An 18,470-nucleotide genomic window follows, 5' to 3' on the forward strand; every position below is an offset into this window, starting at 1 on the left:
TAAATTCTATCGAATTCACGGCATTGAAAGTGTAGCAGTTGGTTGAAGGGTTCCAAGTTGATTATTACATTTGCCCGAACTTAGCAGCATGTTTTATCTTTTCATGCTGACTTCAACGTAATCAACTATGATGTTGGTACAAAGATGTGATAATTATTTCCTATGTTAACGACCTTGCCAATTTTAATGACCTTGAAGAATGTTAGTGGGAAAAATTTCTTGGTGTCCAATTCAATTATTTTACATCAACATAACGTTTTCGACTCGTCCATTTGAGTTTTTTTTTTGAAATATACAAGGATTTTTTTTAATAAATTTCTTGCGTTCACCATACGAATAATATACGCAGAGACAATTGAGTATGTTAAAACAAGAGCTTATGTTCGAATAGTTAAATAACATAAAGTAGACATTTGATCTGCTGCACTGTTCCTCTTTTCCGTGTAAAAGGTGTGGAAATTTGAAGTTATGTGAATACTGAAACAGAAATTAAAGTAAAGACAGAGAAATAGTTTCGGTGATTAAAATTATATTTAATGGAGGATATTTACATTAAATTTAAAAACAATATGAGACGTAAATATACCCTGCAAACGGAAATATAGTTGGCGTGCTAGTTCAACGAGACGGAAACAGGGTAGGCCACCTGTTGGTGACTCTTGGCGCGTGAGTTCAAAAGTATCTAAATAGAAGAAGTTATTTGCACATGTAACGGAACCGCCTTGTTTTTAATAAATCTGTGTCTCGGAAGGAAAAGTTTCACAAGTGTTCGAGAGTAAAAAAATAATGGTCTAGTGCGAAACCACGCCTCCGCAGACATGAGATTAAAACTGTCCATACACGAGAGGCAAGAGGCGTGTTTCTTCAGAAATGGGCGGGTACCTCTCCGATTCCACCAATCGGTAGCCTCGGGGTCTCCGTGCACGTGCACTAGTTCGGACAGAATGAAATCAACCGAACGTATTTTATCGAAACACGGCAGATGTGTCAAATTTATTTTGGCCCGAGGTTCAATTTTCACTTTACTGTCGTGTAACGAGCCACGGATCTAATACAATTATTTTACAACTGTCAACGATATTTTAGACCATTTTTCAGTCATACCAACACCAATCAATACATTGTCACATCACAAGCAAACACGTGCAGGGCTAAAAAAAAAATAATTTCTACGGAAATAAGCGAAGGAATATATTTATTTTATAAAAATTTTGTTATTCCGTTTAAAAACCATTTTTATATCTAAAGTGTGAAATTAAGATTAAAATTTTTCTGATAAAGAGCGTACATCCAGAATAAATATAAATTTAGTTTTTTTTTTATATTAAGGAAACAAATGTCATTTGTGATGTGATAGATTTTCGTATGAGATACAATTTAAAAAGTATCATCGTATCACGTACGCATAATAAATTGTTGGAATGACTTGGAACTTCTAAGTCTTTCATAATTATTATCTATCCATTAGTAAAATTTTGGTAATGAAAAGATACATAAATCAGAAATACCTATTGTTTTCTCCGATACGAATAATTTTAAAAATAGATGTAAGTGATCCTTAATTATAGGTTGATGATATTCTATGTCCCCGTTCAATATACTTCAAGGTTATTAAAATCGGTGAGATCGTTAATATGGTAGATAATTTCCAAAAATATTTTCAATCGTTTAAATAAATTTGGAGGTCTAAGAATTTGATGTTCCAGCGATATTTGCAAGCTTGTGCGCTTTGTGTTTCTTAATTCGTTGATCACATATTACAACAAAATGTCATTCAGTAGCAACATCAAAACCTCTAAGATTTGTTATGCCAAATTAAAAATTTTGGTTGATTTTTTATATTGTGCAGTCTGTGCGTAAAAAAAAAAAATATGTATATATATATATATATATTTTTTTTAAATTACGCTTTCGTGGAATTACATCTGTCGGTTAGTTCATTAAAGGTTTTAGAAACAAATGAACGATTGCTGCATCCTGGTCTGAACTTTCGCTAGTTCGAAACGTATGCCTGTTAATTATGTTGCTTGCTAGATACATTATAAAAGCATGAATAATGACTGTCTATTGTTCCAATGATAATTTTGTGTTTCATCTTGAATTGCAAAGCTGCAATTTTCAGCGAAATCGGCATTATTACAAATTCACCAATACCTATCGACTCTTTCATTTCCTTTGGATAGAAACTTTCTATTCTGGTGATGTAATTGTGTCTAGAAAATGGTAATTTTTGTTTGCCCGAGCAATTTAACAACTCGTCAAAAGCAGATACCATTACAATTGAAAAAAATCTATCTGTATGGGTTCAACTTTACAAAATTACGTTACACGATTGGTATCCGAAAAGTTCTCAAACTGCAAACGAGCGTTTGCGAATCGTCAAACCCGGGACAAGAATGATATTTTCGAAAATGACAAGTTGGCGTCGATGACTCGTATATAATTGATTTTCACCCTATGGTACGCAGTGATGCATATTTGCATCGACTCGGCTTTACGACAGTAACTTGGTATATTATGGAAATAATCGATTTAAAAAAAAAAAATAGAAAAAAAGAGATTTTCTTTACTTTTATTTCCTGTGTTTCGAACGTTATTTTTCTTTGGTTAAACAGAATTGTAGCAAAATTTTTAAAGTAACGTTCTGTGGAGTCGAAGTACCTTTCTAACCTGTTACGATATCGGTTGAATCAGTGTGATGTACAGTTATCGCTGTTTTAATTATTAGCGACGTTAATTTTACGTTTTAATAATAGTAATGTCGGAAAACAAAAAAGAAATAGAGCGTTCCGTTTAAGAATTACAGAGTGACCTTGGATATGACCTTGAAAAATTGAAGAGAAATTTTTTTTTTACGCTATTATATTCTACACGAAAAATGACGAAGAAAATCTTGTTACGTTTTTCTCGTATCTCCTACCGTTTAGTAATTATTACAAAATGGCAATTATTTCGAACGGCACGTATTTATAGACACCCTATATAGGGCACTACAAGCTTATCGCTATTTTGGCATAAGACTTGAGTCGAAGAATTCTAGGTGAATACAAGGACAGTGCAATCGCGTAAACAGTATATATTCGTGTTTATAGCACTCTATTATACAGAATTAGCTGAATTACGCTATGTGATTCGGGATAGGGAATATCGTTTGAACGCTAAAAATATTTTAATGCTTCCTGGTATGCAACGAGATTCATTTTAAATTCTGGGACTTCGTAGAGTACTAAAAGTAGGAAGGATAGGGTCGATAACTTGGTTACTATCAACTTTACGGAAAATTTGTTCGTAAGAAAAAAAATTCTAAATTCAATTTGTAATGTACGCTTTCGCTGTAAAAAACATCGATAAGCGAGATATCGTACATAGTTGATTTCCTTGGGGGTGGAGGCACCAAAAACCTCGCTACCCGCAAGAATTTTATTATATTATGTAGTTGGTTAGTTATAGTTTAAGTTGGTTTACATTACATTAGCAACGATTAATCTAGAGTCCGTTTTTGTATCTTTCTAATATAATTTTACGTTTATAACGAGAATCTAGTAGTTTTGGATGTAGTTTCCGAGGAATTGAGTTTAATAATGGTTTTCGATGTAAGATTGCACCAGGAAACCTTGAAAAAAATGTTTGGTATGCATTGAGGAGAAACTTTTGAGTACTCGATAAAATATTCCCCAAACAATGAACTATTCCTTAAAGTATCGAGTTCTCGATGGCATTACTCGACATCTTTTATACGGCGGAAGGACCCAAGAGATCGATTTATGTAAAAAAAATTAATTGTTCCATCTTAAAAAGTGCAATTGCACTTCACATGTGCACCGATGCAATTGAAGAAACAATTAAATCGTACAAAATGTTTCTCTACGATTTGCTCTATTTTCATGTGGAACAGAGTTACAGCTCGGTTGCTTTGTTCATAAATTATGAAATCAAGAGCGGATGTACGAAATATCGGTCATCTCTGACATATACGGTGGCGATTAATAGTTCGTAACGGTGATATTTATTCAACACACAATATGGTAATACACTTATAGGTTATATTTCCCGATACACGTGCTCAAACCGGCGCGGTGTACGAAACTGCGTCCTAGCAACGACGAGGCACCGAATAACGCACACGAACATGGCCGACCACGGCCGACGCTACCCGATCTCTCGATCCCCGACAGAGGTCATGGAATGAAAACATGTGATGGCTGGTGCGTGATTGTTACACAGAAAATGCTAAAACGCTGGAGCTGAAGAGCAGAGACAAGAATGAGTGACGCACTGGTAGGTGTCCATTAAATCGAGGAAAGAACAAAAACAACCTTTACTGATACACACATACAAGTAGGTTGATCCGAACTGGCAGACGACACAAATTTAAAAGGCGTAGTTTTGGTCGAAGTTGTATACAGATGCGACGGTATCGGGAACATTAGATAATATTGTGGGCATACGTACCTATAATCGTTTGTAAGTTACGCGAGTCGGTAGTACTCGCGAAAATACTGTCTGGTTGGTCTTAGTATCGGTGCACGTGGTCCTTGTTTCTTTCTTTGTTTCTTTCTTCCTTTATTTTAGCGGTACTTTTTTTGCTGGAACTTTATCGAGGAAAAATTGAAGAGAGACAAGTATCGTTTTATCTATTTTATAGAGAACATTTCACGTACAGGGTGATCCAGATAGATGAATGTAGACGAGACAGGGATTGATCGCATTCATACTTCATCAAATAGCTTCACATCGTGTTCATACTTCATCAAACAGCTTCCTTTCCTTCCAGTAAAGGACAAAGTTTTATTTCATGTAACTTGTTGTTCTAGGCGCTGGCGTCAAGATGGAGCACTTTCAGGCCACCCTGGACCCAAGGAAGCAGGAGTTATTGGAGGCACGCTTTCTCGGAGCAAGGGTGAGCTACATTTTCGGGTGCGGACGCGCACTCGTATACGCTCTCTTCGATACACTTTTTTTTCTCTTCTTCGTACTTCAGTTCCCCACCAAACACACACCTACCAATACTGTTTTATTATCTAATCTCCGTTGCATGCGCGAAAAAGAACCAGGAAACAGTCCCATCGCGAACTTCTACAGTTCGTGAGCACTCGTTGTTCAAAGTTTATATCATAATCGAAGATTGAACAATTTTTACCGGCAACCGCACCAGCATAAACTGGAGAAGATTTTATTTTACTCGAAATATCGAATTAAATATTAAATAGTTGAACAATACGAAATCTCAAAGTATGTAGGGCATTAACATTTTTCTGGCTTAACGTCTTTCGATGAGCCATTATCGATTTTTTTTTAACTCAGAAGTAGTATTGACAAGTTCGAGAAACTATATTGTGTAAAATTTAAACTTCGATCTTAAACGGTTTATATTTTTGGTCGTTTTGAAGTGAAAAGATGTTCTTTTGAACCAAGATAACATAAGAAACATTAGTTGGTACAAGTAATAATATTCAAAGTTAAATTTTTGATTCGATGCTGTTTCCAGTTCATATTGATTTAGTGAAGGTTCCAACCAAAGAGAAAAACTTTATAACGATTAACGTTTACATTCAAGGTCACCATTTTTAAGATTTCAAGATTATCGTGGATTTTTTGAAAGGGGTGACACATTTTTATCGCAATAGTATTCCAGTTGTCTAAAAAGCAAATTTGACCATGTACGATATATTGAACTTCGGATAGTTTTTAACACATGAATTTCCGTTTAAACAAATTGCAATATATTTTTGAAACGGACAGTGTCGTAAACTATTATGAACTTTTACCGTTGCTACAATTCGTAACTCATCTCAGTACAGTTCAATGCACACCACATGTTAATTTTAACTCTATTTTATCAATTATAGTTACACAAACAAGAGACAATCTCAGAAAAAGGTAACTGGCCAATTGTCGTTTCGAGATTTCTTGCTGAAGTTTTCGTGTCGAAGGTCATTCGAAGGTCAACACATCGTACACAGTTAAAATTTGTATATTATCAATAGCGATACTGTTGAATAAAATGTGTCATCGCGTTTAAAAAATACCAATGACCCTGTAACAAACTTTTACCCACTGCAATATTCTCCCCTTTAAAATAAATAATACGTTGTCGAAAAACTTTTTCGTCTCGTCACGAACAATGGAAATATTTAGTTACTACTTGTTACTAAATTGTGCACGAGATATTAAGCGCAGTTACCATATTACATATCGACATCTCTGGGAGAGTCTCCATTAACACGCGAAAATGTCAAGATCTAGGAAACGATCAATTCAGAAAGTAGATCGAGCCCAATGGAAACAGGTTTTATAAATGTACAAAGTAGTCGAAGTAACAGCGATTATGTCCGAGACACTGATTCGTCATTTTCGAAAGTATCATTCTTGTCCCAAGTTCGACAATATCCGCTTGCAAGTTGAAAACTTTTTCACTTCCAAAAATTAGGCCCGTACTGATAAGCGTTCGTTACACACTATTGCGTCTTCCGACGGGTTCTTGAATCACTTGGAAAATAAAGTTCACCATTCTGCAAACCCACGGTTGTATCCTCAGAATATGAACTTTATACCTAACGAAAATCTGAAAGTCGACAAAAAGTGCAAATGAATTCGTAGTAATTGTCGATTTTGTTGAAAATTTCAGGGGCGTAATTTAAGATGAAATTACAAAATTATCATTGGAACACAGAACGACGAATATAATATTCTCGTGAACGTACAATGTCAAATGTAAACATTTTTAATTTCTATGCTTCTATGTATCTTGCGCTATGGTCTGTTCGAGCTGAAGAAACATAAAGGGTGGTGGGAATGATTCTTTCCTATGTATTTGAACATCGCTGTATTTACTCCACACTGAACACGAATAACACCGATGTATGTTCATTCATATCCAAAAGTTTTTTTTTTGGAGTCAATTTATAGGGCTTCTTCAAAGATATTTACTTATATATCTCTGACAAGTCGTTTACGAAAAATGAGAAAACAATAAGTTATTTTTGTCCCATTTTACACCGGGACTTAAAAATGATACTTGTTTGTATGCCAATTACTAGAACTGTATTGATCAATCATCATTTCCCATATTGCACATCGGTGACTCTCATTTCCAATATTCGATGGATAGGCTTTATTTACCTCGTAGCCACTATCTATTTTAAGTATTCCCCGGTACATGATTTTCTGCTTTCCGTGGTTTGACAATGGTAATCCTACCCTCGTTGATTGTCATCACCACAGTATTAATGAAATCCGTGTCTATTATTAATTGATATTGTATTGCATGATTCGATACTACACTTATGGTTATTGGAAACGAATTACCCTCTGCTAGAATATTCGCGTAAAATTCTCTCTATACACGATTTTTCGCTGGGCTGTAATTACTTTGCAATAGTAATTGTGATGCATCAACCTTATGTCTTGTGTTTCGTTTTTATCAGACACCCCTATATCAGGGGAAACATATTAAATAGATCATCTGAACAGCTTGTTTACTTCTGACAATAGAACAAAATAAATGAAACCAATCTTTCTTGGTTTTTTTTTTCTTTTTTTTTTTTTGTTTAAGGAGGAGAAAGAGGTGTAAAGGAGACGCAGAGATCGTTTTCTTTTTTTTTATGATATAATATGATTTTTATTTCGACAGAATAAAATAAGATGCGTACATTTTTAATTTGTAGATACAGAGTATTCGAGGTCATTGACGGTTAAGTACAGTGTAAAATAATTTACTTCAAAGATTGAACGTTTTCGTGATTTACTTATTTGCATATACATTTACCTATACATAAAACAACGAAATCTAATCAGTGTGAAATAAACAGTGAAAGCAAACAGGTACAACTTCGAGTAATTACAAAATCTAATTGGTTAAAGTAATTGCGTACTTAAGTTTCTCTCTTGCAACCTGTTTGCAACTGCTTATTTTAAATTAAAGTTTATTTCTCAATTTTCGTACATTAATGTACAGTTTAACGTGACGACGAGAATAAAAAGTATGCCTCGACCATTAATCCGACAGACAAAACTCAAAAAGATTATTAATCCAGATTATATTTTATGCATCAAGTGAATCGCTACGAAGCCAAAATTTGAAAAATTGAGGGAATGGCACACTTTTGATCAGAAATATTCAATTTTTTCTTTTTTTCTTTTTAATTCGGTTAAAAAATGGAAATATTCTACATTTTTGTCCGATGGTGGTTCACTTTAGATTTTAAGTTGATCGGTCGAGTAAATTTTTAAATATCGTGCAACGAAAAATTGCATTAAATGCGTAAAGTATTAATGCATATAAAGAGTTCAGTGCAGCGCAGACCTATGACAATGCTAATTTCGAGGAGTTTTATCGGAATCGTTTTAGGATAATGCTTTTGAAACTCGAATCTTTAAGGAAACGTGTAGAAAGAGATCAATATTTTGATCTAAAATTATCAGACTGCCCCTTTAAGACAACTGACCTCGTCATTGAAACGTTGGTTAGCACGATGTTTTTCTTACAACCTGCGTTCCATTTTTCCCATGTCCGTCATACTCCGTGACTTTCTCTTCTGTAGCGCATTCTTGGTAACGGTTTCCCGCTTCTCTACAATAGGCTGCAGTTCATTGCATAAATTGGCATCTGTGAACCTTGGGCCAAATTTCCAGGTGTTTTTTAGTTTCAGGTTGTTGCACAATCAATGCCGCCAATTGGGTAAAAATTTCGAAACCCGATGTCCATGGCACTCTGTAACCCGTAGAATGTAATACATAATTACTCGAAGTCTTTTCAATTAATTAAAACGTGATGAAACATCTGCAGATAGTCGATTATTTATGTTCAATAGTTGTTTCTCTTTTTCATACGCATAGATAACCTCAGTAATAACAGATTAGACTCGAATACCTCTTTAACGTCTCTAAGTTTAAACTGCACAGAATCGATGCACCCGTTAGATGCAAAAGCAGTGCAGTTTGCAAGACTCTGTCCGTAACTTTTGCTTTCCCCGTTAAATATTTAACGGGGAAATATTTTTAAATATTTTCTTCCGGAAACTCTCTTATAGGAATTAAAGCTAGAAATCTAATTACCATCGCTTGAAAATTGAACTGAAACGCACAAATGTCTTTATATCCGTTGATTCGTTTACAACGATGGAGTACTTTCTATTCAGAAAATCATCGATTACGGTTTTTATTAAACACAAGTGCATTCAGTCTGTGTAATTTTGTACACACCGGTGTACTTCCATGTCCATACGCTATAATGATTTCACTCAGGTGGCCAACTTTACGTATCGCACAATGGGAGGTCATACTCACAGCAATTTGCAGCTGTACTGCCTTAACTTTATTATAATCTTGCCTAGGAGTCTTCGTTGCATTAAGTTGCGCCTGGCCTTTTGATGGAGTCCTCTGCTTGTATTCCTCTGATTTATCGTGATGCAAGAGGTTGCTATATCTTGGTACAATGCTGCAGTGGCATAATTTACAATAAGCTACTTCCAATCCATTAACAGCCTTGTGAATTCATAATGTGCCTTCCTACTTGCTATTATACATACGATTGTTATCGTGAGATGCTTTCCATTTCTTTCGTGTCTAGGCCATACGTGATTATAATAAATGATTTATAAACAATGGTATATGTGTAATCGTATAAATTTTTACAATTATAAATTACATCCAAATACTTCAAAGATCCAAGACTTGAGATTGAATTTGTTTTAAATTTGGCGCCAGAGTGATTAACGAAAATTTATTTTTTCTTTCTTCTTTTCAAGATAAATATTTTCGAAAATAAATGTTTTCGTAATTTTTATGCAAATAATTTTAGCGTTTGAAATAACCGAGGGGCAAACCGATAACTCGGATGAATTTTCTGACGCCAACCAAATTTAAGTATTTGGCGTAAAAACAGCCAATCTGGCAACTTTGCGCGGCATAGATGCAGACTCTGCACTGCGGAGAGTCATTATGCTGTTGACCGCTCGACAGAGTGGCTCGAACCTTTCGTAACGTTTAACCTAGACGGGACTAATCTACTTACGTGCAACGAGTTGCATGAATCGCTATGAAATAACAACGCTCTATCGGGAGCTCCGCGACGGTTATAATTTCAGATAGGTTTTTAAAGTAAGGATTAAATTATTATTTACCGTATAAGTCGTTGAGTTTTAACAAGACGAGTGCGTACGAAATGACAATAATGCCAAGAGTATTGGAATTTGAAAAATTCACAATCGGTAAGGTTTACGAAGTTTCATAGAAAAATACGGACGTTGGGATGACGCAGCATGTGTGACACAATGCATAAAAGAATGAGTAATGCAGTGATTGCGATTGTTTGCGAAAAGTTGCACATAGATTAAGCGGAAACATTACATCGGAAATAATTTTATTACTTTCCGATCTGTACGGAAGTATTATAATGAAGAAAAATTATGAAACAATTTTGTTTCTAAGAAAATACGTTTCAAGCCTTCCTAGGCACGTTTAGGATCGTTAGAAAAAAATACATTCTAATTTCAAGATCTATCTAGTCTTTAAATAGATTTTAAACGAGGTGTTACTCGTATATGTATATGTACGGTAAAAAGGTTAATGAATCTCTCATTAATCGCATTATTTCTAAGGAAAAATGAATGCATTTCTATGTTTCTTTGTAGTCGATTTTCAATCATTTGCTTACAATGTGCTAAATTTAGCTCAACTCATAGGCTGCCAAACGGGCCAACGTAGGAACTTGAACCCAACGTTAACAAGTTTAAAATAATTCAGTGTGCTTGTGTAGTAAAAATCAAATTTTTATCCGAAGACAAATGGAAAATCGCAACCGAATGGGTCAATTGAATAACATGCTGTAATTACTCAAAGACTTGCTCGTTAATTTAAATATTTCATCTAACAATCGGCTTTATTGCCGCTGGAACAAATGAGCAACTACTACGAACAACGTAGATCGCTGGAACAAAACACCATGCATGTGATCGCGCGACTCCAGTAGCGATCAACAGTTTGCGCAAAGTCGTTGGTAGTCTAAGCAAGGCCTTATGCGCGCCTGACAGATCGTCGACCCCTTCGTTGCGCGCAGTCCCAGAAAAATAGATCTTTTTTAGTGTCTCAAATATGCTCTGCATCGGGCGTAACACATGTGGAAACTCGGTCTGTATTAACGAGGGTATAGTATGTTCCATGAGTCGTTGAAGTGGATCCAAACAAAGCCACGTGACTGCCGCAGGGCCGTATCGTTAAGAGGTTATAACCGAATACGTACAAGTACAATAGAATTTATAAAATCACCGAATAAACTAATAAAAATAAAAATACGAAACATACGAAATAACGATACAAAATATTTTTAAAAAACAGCAGCTATTGAATTCACTCTGTGCGAGAATAAATCTTTCACATCGTTAAATTTAAAAATCGTACAATACAAAACTACGTAATTGTAACTGTGCTCTGATAAATTCAATTGGATTTAGTTCACAGTAGTACAGTGGTAGTTGTAGTGTAATTTTATTATGACTTTTTTTATCATTGACGATTATTAATCGCGTCTAGATCTAGATACATCCCTGGTTCTAGTGTCGCGTCGACACAACGAACCAATGAAATACCAATGAAATTTGGTCACGTGACAAGCTCTGTTTACATCCAACTTTGTCTTCTCATGGAACGTACTATATATAGGACAGAGTGTCATAATTAACAAGGACGACGAGCAAATACTTCTATGAATACCATCATTTTCTACCAATGAATTAACAATATTTATTTGATCGGAAAAGAATCTGTTGTTGATTAAGGCTTTAAGCTCGTGGTATAGTTTTCAAGATTATTTTTTCTTCTGTTCACGACACGGTTCAGAGAAACTAAAACAGGTACAGTTTCTGATCATAATTATGATAACAATGTTAACTTATAACTATGAGAAAGTAAAAATTCATTAGATTCGTTATCAAACGTTCGAAGCACAGTATGGCTGACTCACGTCACGGTGGTTAACCCATTCGGCCTAAACTACGAGTCAGACTCGAAATGCACGACTTAAACCAAAACACATTATTACGAATTAACTTATGGTTATCGATCTTGGTTAATTTTAGGTCATAGTTTGCGTTTATATGTACCGAGCGAAAAATATTACAGTTGTAACGGTGATATTACTCTCATCTTGTGAATATCGAAGTAAAATATAAAAAATAACCGAATAACTGAAGACCGAATGGATTCAGAATTACTCGACAACGAGCACAAAAATGTTTAAAAATTGATATATTCTTTGATGAAATGTTGATTATTTCCAAGAATCCAATGTTTTTGGCGATCGTCGGCCTGTCCGTGGAGAATGTGCGCAGTGTCGGTAATATAGAGAACCGTGACACGAATCGATATGAAAACCACCCTTTATCGCATAAGCACACGAGTGGCGTGCATGCAATAGCGTAACGCCAATGAGAGAGCAGACGGCGCGGTCGACGTGCCGTCTATTTATACACAACACTGCCTACCGTTTAGTGGAGCAGCGACGATCGTGTCGCGTCGCGTCGCGTCGCTTCGCTTCGCTTCGCTTCGCATCAGAAGAAGCTGTATGGGGACGTTTCGTTTCTTCCGCCAGTTCCCCGCTCCAGTACCTTTGGTGACACTCTGGTTGCCCCTGGCGGATGCTACTTGAAACGCAGCTTCCGACGGCTTCGAGCCTTCCTCGGTCGTCATCGTACCGTAGAGATTGAAACTGCTCAGTGACTTGCAGTAACCAAGTTCGCTAAACGAGTTTATGTCTTGGGTCTCTTTCCATACTTCGTAAATCCTTTTCTTTCGCACAAAGCCACCGAAGGTACGATACAACGCGTTAAATACACACGATCGCTGAATTCTTTTTGTGCGAAGTTTCGTTTTCACGACTTTAAAAATCAATCGGTGCGTGCGAATAATTGACGTTCGATAACGGAATTTTTTTTCATTGTGATTTCTTCCGTGTACGATACGGCGCCATGACTCGTTTACATCGCACGACGCTATCGTTGGTAATTGATAATTTATATCGAACAAACGATACGACACGATACAGTGTAATCGAGACTGTACCGACGTGCTTCCTGCATCGAGAGTACGTGACTACGATATTTGATGTCGTTTTTCTCGAAAACGACGCTTCGTACGGAAAATATATTCCACATGGAAACGGAAGCGGAACGGCGCTTTAATATGGTTATTCAAGAAGAAATTCTGGCACACGAAAGATGCGTCAAGCTTGTGAAAATAAATGTTATTATTAGACTGCGGATGTTTATGCCTATAAGATATGTAAAGAACATATGACATTTATGTACGTAAAATATATACGAGTAATACGTTCGGTACACACACACATCGTACAGGATATTATCCGTATATAAACCGTTGTAGCATTCGATAAAAATTTTTTAAGTAATTTATTCAGTCTAACAGCATTTAGTAATATAAACTAATAATTATAATAAAGTACATAGATTAATACATTACATCCGATACATTACATTTCGTATTGCCATTAGCAGCAAGAATTTTTTCTAAATTCAAAACGGTAATTGTTGAATTGTCGATGAAGACAAAAATTCGAAATACAATGTAAAATTACGGTTATTTACAATCAAAATTACAGTTTAAATCCAACGTTTATAGTTATATGCAATCGTTAGACCATCATACCAGTCGGTACGATTTATATAATTGATAACATATTATCGATGCTCATCAACGTTATCGTGCGAGACTCTAATGACAAACGTAACGACTCTTACGAGATAAATGTGCTATACCGAGATACGCAATATATTTGTGCATACGTGATTTTCCATAAACATATACACTCGCACGAACATCCACAGTCCTATTTATTCAGCCTCGAAAATCCTTGATGCAAAAAATATTCTCGTTCGCCGGTGTTCCCACGAACATGCACGAGTTACACCGAACTGGTCCGATTACAAGATGCCGCGGGTGAGGGAGGGCAAAGGACATTCCGTGCTACACCCCTGAGATGACCTCTGTTCATTCCTCCATTTTAGAGAAATTCGATACCAACGAATCCTTCGAAGGTTTCGCGTATTCGAACGCGTATCTTCTAAACGAAACGAACCAAAGCACACATTAATATAATATTTAAATTTTATCGACAATCGTAATATATACACACAAAAACCTCTGTGTAAATTAAACGTTCAATTTGTGCATCGACTAATCGATAAAATAACTGTTTCGCATAATCATTAGTAGTTTCCTTCCGTGACTCCGCGGAATTCAAGTTCACGAATGCGTACTCCTTCTATATCGCGATAAAGAGTTCGTTTCGACCGTGTGTCACGAATTTGATAATATTTTCCGTTCGTTTTCATACGCGTGCATTTTTCACCGATAGAAAATTAATCGCGTCAACAACCGAGGTATTTCGTATCTTTTATCCTCGATGCGGACACAATATGTTCAAATGTTCTCCGTGAATATCATTTCGGTGTAATTTTCACATAACGTGCTCGTACGAGAGATATAAAAAAAAAAAAAACTGTCGTAGTTTCTTCATCGCGAAAAAGTAATCCTACGTCGCTGCGTGACCTACAGTCTTAGCGAGAGAGATTCATGAAAGCAAGCAAGCAAGCTGCTGGTGCATGTCCCCCGTATTGATCCTTTCGATAGTAAGTGGGTACTACGCGCATTGTATGGAAGGTTTATACATACCTACCTACCAACCTTGGGAACTAAACACGTACGGACAGACCCGTGTTCGACGTTCCTGAAGCCTTTTCGAGTCTCGAAAAGTTGTAACCTCTTCCCGTCGTGTGCGAGTGTTTTTCCAGTTCTCTCGATGGCCATCGTGGCCACATCATTCTCCACACTACGAAACTGGTATCGTAACTCACATTCTTTACGAACTATTGTCACATACAACTCGACTTGCATGTATCAAATTGTTGAATTTGAAAGTACAAGTTAATCGTTTCGTAATGTTTCATATTAATAACGAATAAATTACTACAAAGCTCTCTCTCTCTCTCTCTCTCTCTCTCGTGAGAGAGAAAGAAGAGAACAATTTCTGTGTCGCGGCAAATGGCCTCACTTCTGAACTCGATATACGTTTTTATACTTCGCGATGGATATCCAGTACCTCGATTACTTACGCTTTGCCGTATTGTTGGGATTAATTTAAATCGTACCGTTACGATTCCATTGTCGCACACGAATTGAACAAGTATCCAAACGCGTGTAATAATATATCTAATTATAGAAAAGGAGATTTTTTTGGTATTAGATATTACACTTATTGGGAAAAATTATTTATAACGCGTAATCGATTTATCAACGGAATGTCGGTGTTTCGCGATTACACGTTGTACAAATTTGGTTCGATTATGTAATCTACAATAATTATTGTGTATCGTACGATAACGCGGTTATGTCTCTTAGATAAAAGTAATCTACGAGATAATCGCGTGTCGAATCGATCGTAAACTTCCGAATGTATGGTAAATATACGAGGATACGTAAGAAAAGTATTCGTACTCGGAAAGATTTCTCGAAGCATGAAAAAAAAAAAGAAGAACGGAAAAAACTTTATAATTTTCTTTAAGTTCGCATTGAGTATTCGGTACTCGAGTTTTCGCGTTACTCGATATCCGAATTAGACCTTCTCGAACGTAACTTATATTTCTCCGTGGGTGTCGGAAGTGGTTACGAGAATTCTGATTTTATTGTTATGTGTGCAAAAACAATGTAAAAATATGTTCTATTTTCGTCTTCGAACGTTATATACGAGACGTTAATCCGTGCGAAGAAGCGAATTGGAACGAATCGGACAGAAGAAAATGGTCGACGGGCGGGACGCGTAGTTGATTCGAGAGCGAAAACTCGGGAAATGCAGTCCATGCATATAGTGCAACGCGGTAACAGAAGCCGCCTAGAGTTCAACTCGCAATCTGCATTACCGTCCGCTTTTACCGCCACGCTAAATTTCTCTCGCCGACTGCTGATATATCGACGCCTGAGCGAGCAAAGAAAATGCCCCCCACGTCCCCGCAAACGGCCCCTCCTCCCTCCGACCCTAACCGACTCGATCCTTCCTCTTGGCTGCTTGGCTCCGTCCGTGTATTCGTCTGTTTATCTACTTATCTTGTACATCTTTCCATTCACTTATGCGCGTAATCGCTTACTCGACTATCCGCTTATTTGCGTATTCACCCAGACAGCTGTCTGTCCATCTATGTGATTACTCATCCGCTTAGTAGACTATCCTCTTAACAAGCTGTTAATGTAGTTATCCGTTTACCTCTTCGTCTTCTATACTTTTCCAATTACATTCGCGTTTCCTTGAATGGCCGTTGTTTAACGCGATTGTTCGTCGCGAACATGTTGACCGGACTCTTGGTTGGACAGATACCTACCAGGTGTCGATCCACAAGGATCTGGTGCACGATACGAAGGGAGAACGGGTCTTATCGTACAAGACGGGCGTCTTTTTACCGACCGTCAGTTTGGCGTGAGTAAAACGCGTTTATAGGTTAACTCGTTCGTACGTGAAATGAAAAATATTCGTCAGATTTCGCGACCGAATTAAATGCTTTTATTTGGATATTAACATACGACTCGGGATTAAAAAATTGTCGTCTACTAATGGACAAATTATTTCTGCTTTGGATGCACATATGTATATACGATCTGAGAGGAAAAATGTTTGGATCTATCCTTAATTATTACTTTCGTGATTTATTGTACGCCAAGTACGAGAGGTTAGTGTTAGTTAATTCATCGATCGTAACTTTCGTATTGATTAATATTTGAGGCTAATTATTTATGTTTAAACCGATGTGTCGACGTTTTTTTTACGTTGCACGAACATCTTGTTAACGACTAACAGCGTAATTAAACGTACAATGAGTAATTCTTTTTTTCGTTACACTATTTAACGGTATACGTTACATTTATCTGCGAATACTTACCATTATAAATAAATGAATTGTTAGTGATTATAATTCGCGTATTTATCGATACTAAAGAAGAATATAAAATAATAGTAAGAAAGAAAATACTGTAAGATAAATCGCACTATGCGGCGCAAGCCTTGTGCGGGAATCCAGCAATCGCGTTTCTTACGCGTACTCACTGAACGCCTATAGGGCGTTCACCGCACGCGATGCACGGATGGACTAATAAGGAAACATCGCGAACTGTCATACCTCGATTTTTTGAAACCTTGCACAAATTATTGATCCAACCTAACGATTGCTGTAATTTTTCGAATTCAACAAAGAATCCACCTTCTATAGAGGCACTCATTTATACGTATATAACTCTTAAATTGCAAAAGATATTGAAAAATATGTCGAACAAAAGTTGTATTCTTTTTAACGATCTGTAAATTAGTAGGAAAAAATCTTTGAAAAAAAAAATATTTTTAACTATTTTAAGTAATTTACAGTATAAATAAATAAAATCGATAAAACTTATCGAGCAACCTATTAAAATGGATGACTTTGATACAAAGAGTGGTTTCTCCCCTAAAGTCGAAAATTAACAGCAACTTTTCTTAAGTAGGTGGTAAAATTGTGAAAATATTTTCTTTTCATCGATTTATAATCTTATTTTGTTTACGGTAGAATTTGGGAATAATGCCTGTCGAGTTCCAAGTGATTATCATTTACTTTCTGTTAAAAGTAAACAATAATAGTATTTGCAATCGGGTAGGTAGCTTGACATTATAATCAGGCTACATCATACGTTCCACTCGAGATACGCTATCAATTGTGGTTCACGCATGATAGAACCCTAGCGCACCTTGTTAGTCACACTGCTCGAAAGTTATTATACTTCGTAAGAATCACGATCGGTAAATAGACAACGGAAAATCAACTGTGTGATCACCGATTCAAATTCTCTGAATTTTTATTCACGGTAATCCTTCAAGATTTCCATTTACAATACTCTTATCTCCACTATAAAGGTACTTCGATAGAGCACTTAATTGCTAACTGTGAAAAAATTTGATGCAAGATGTACATTGTTATTATGGATTAATTATTATTATAATCGGACTTTATCGCACAACTTCTGCAAGTTGTGCCATTTGATGAAAAATAAATTGCTTCGAAACAACCTTAGGGTACAAACTACAGTGTGTAAACAACTGTGCTATATAAACGAACTAAATTTCACCAGAAGGTTTTCGAATTACATTTTCTGTTCAATCTTTTGTTTTATTGTATTGTCCGGAAAGTTCGTGCCGATCTTCGATAGATGGCATTAGGACAGGTCTGAATATATTAGAACGATTGAAAACAATTGTAAAATGTGATATTTCAGTTAGGATACGTTAATTTTTGTAAGTTTCGTACGCTTTTGAATTTGAAAGAAGTAAACATGCCACTCCAGGAGCAAAAAAGATATGTGCTATTTATGATAAAGATGCTATAACTGAAAGAACTGTACGGAAGTGGTTTGCTAGGTTTAAAGTCGGTGATGTTAACCTT

At 36.1% G+C, this 18,470-nt stretch overlaps 1 protein-coding gene and 1 long non-coding RNA gene across 7 annotated transcripts in view; one reads left to right on the forward strand and one right to left on the reverse strand.

Moving 5' to 3' along the window:
- Tlk (Tousled-like kinase) overlaps window positions 1-18,470 on the forward strand; it is a 69,392-nt gene that overhangs the window by 26,023 nt on the left and 24,899 nt on the right. For 4 of the 6 annotated variants that reach the window (XM_076305667.1, XM_076305669.1, XM_076305666.1 and 1 more), the window contains one exon: window positions 4,815-4,900. The exons of 1 other annotated variant lie outside the window; for it this stretch is intronic. In XM_076305667.1, coding sequence (XP_076161782.1) covers window positions 4,815-4,900 — 86 coding nt within the window. Of the gene's footprint in view, window positions 1-4,040; window positions 4,279-4,814; window positions 4,901-18,470 lie in introns of all 6 variants that reach the window. One more of the 6 variants, XM_076305668.1, reaches the window with a different exon arrangement.
- Window positions 7,695-10,301, reverse strand: LOC143143210 (uncharacterized). Its single transcript, XR_012991060.1, has 2 exons — window positions 9,289-10,301; window positions 7,695-8,713 (listed from the first exon to the last, which is right to left on the reverse strand). It is a non-coding gene; the product is annotated as an uncharacterized LOC143143210 (long non-coding RNA).

Source organism: Ptiloglossa arizonensis, chromosome 2 (assembly GCF_051014685.1).
Source record: "Ptiloglossa arizonensis isolate GNS036 chromosome 2, iyPtiAriz1_principal, whole genome shotgun sequence".
NCBI classification, from domain to species: Eukaryota; Metazoa; Arthropoda; class Insecta; order Hymenoptera; family Colletidae; genus Ptiloglossa; species Ptiloglossa arizonensis.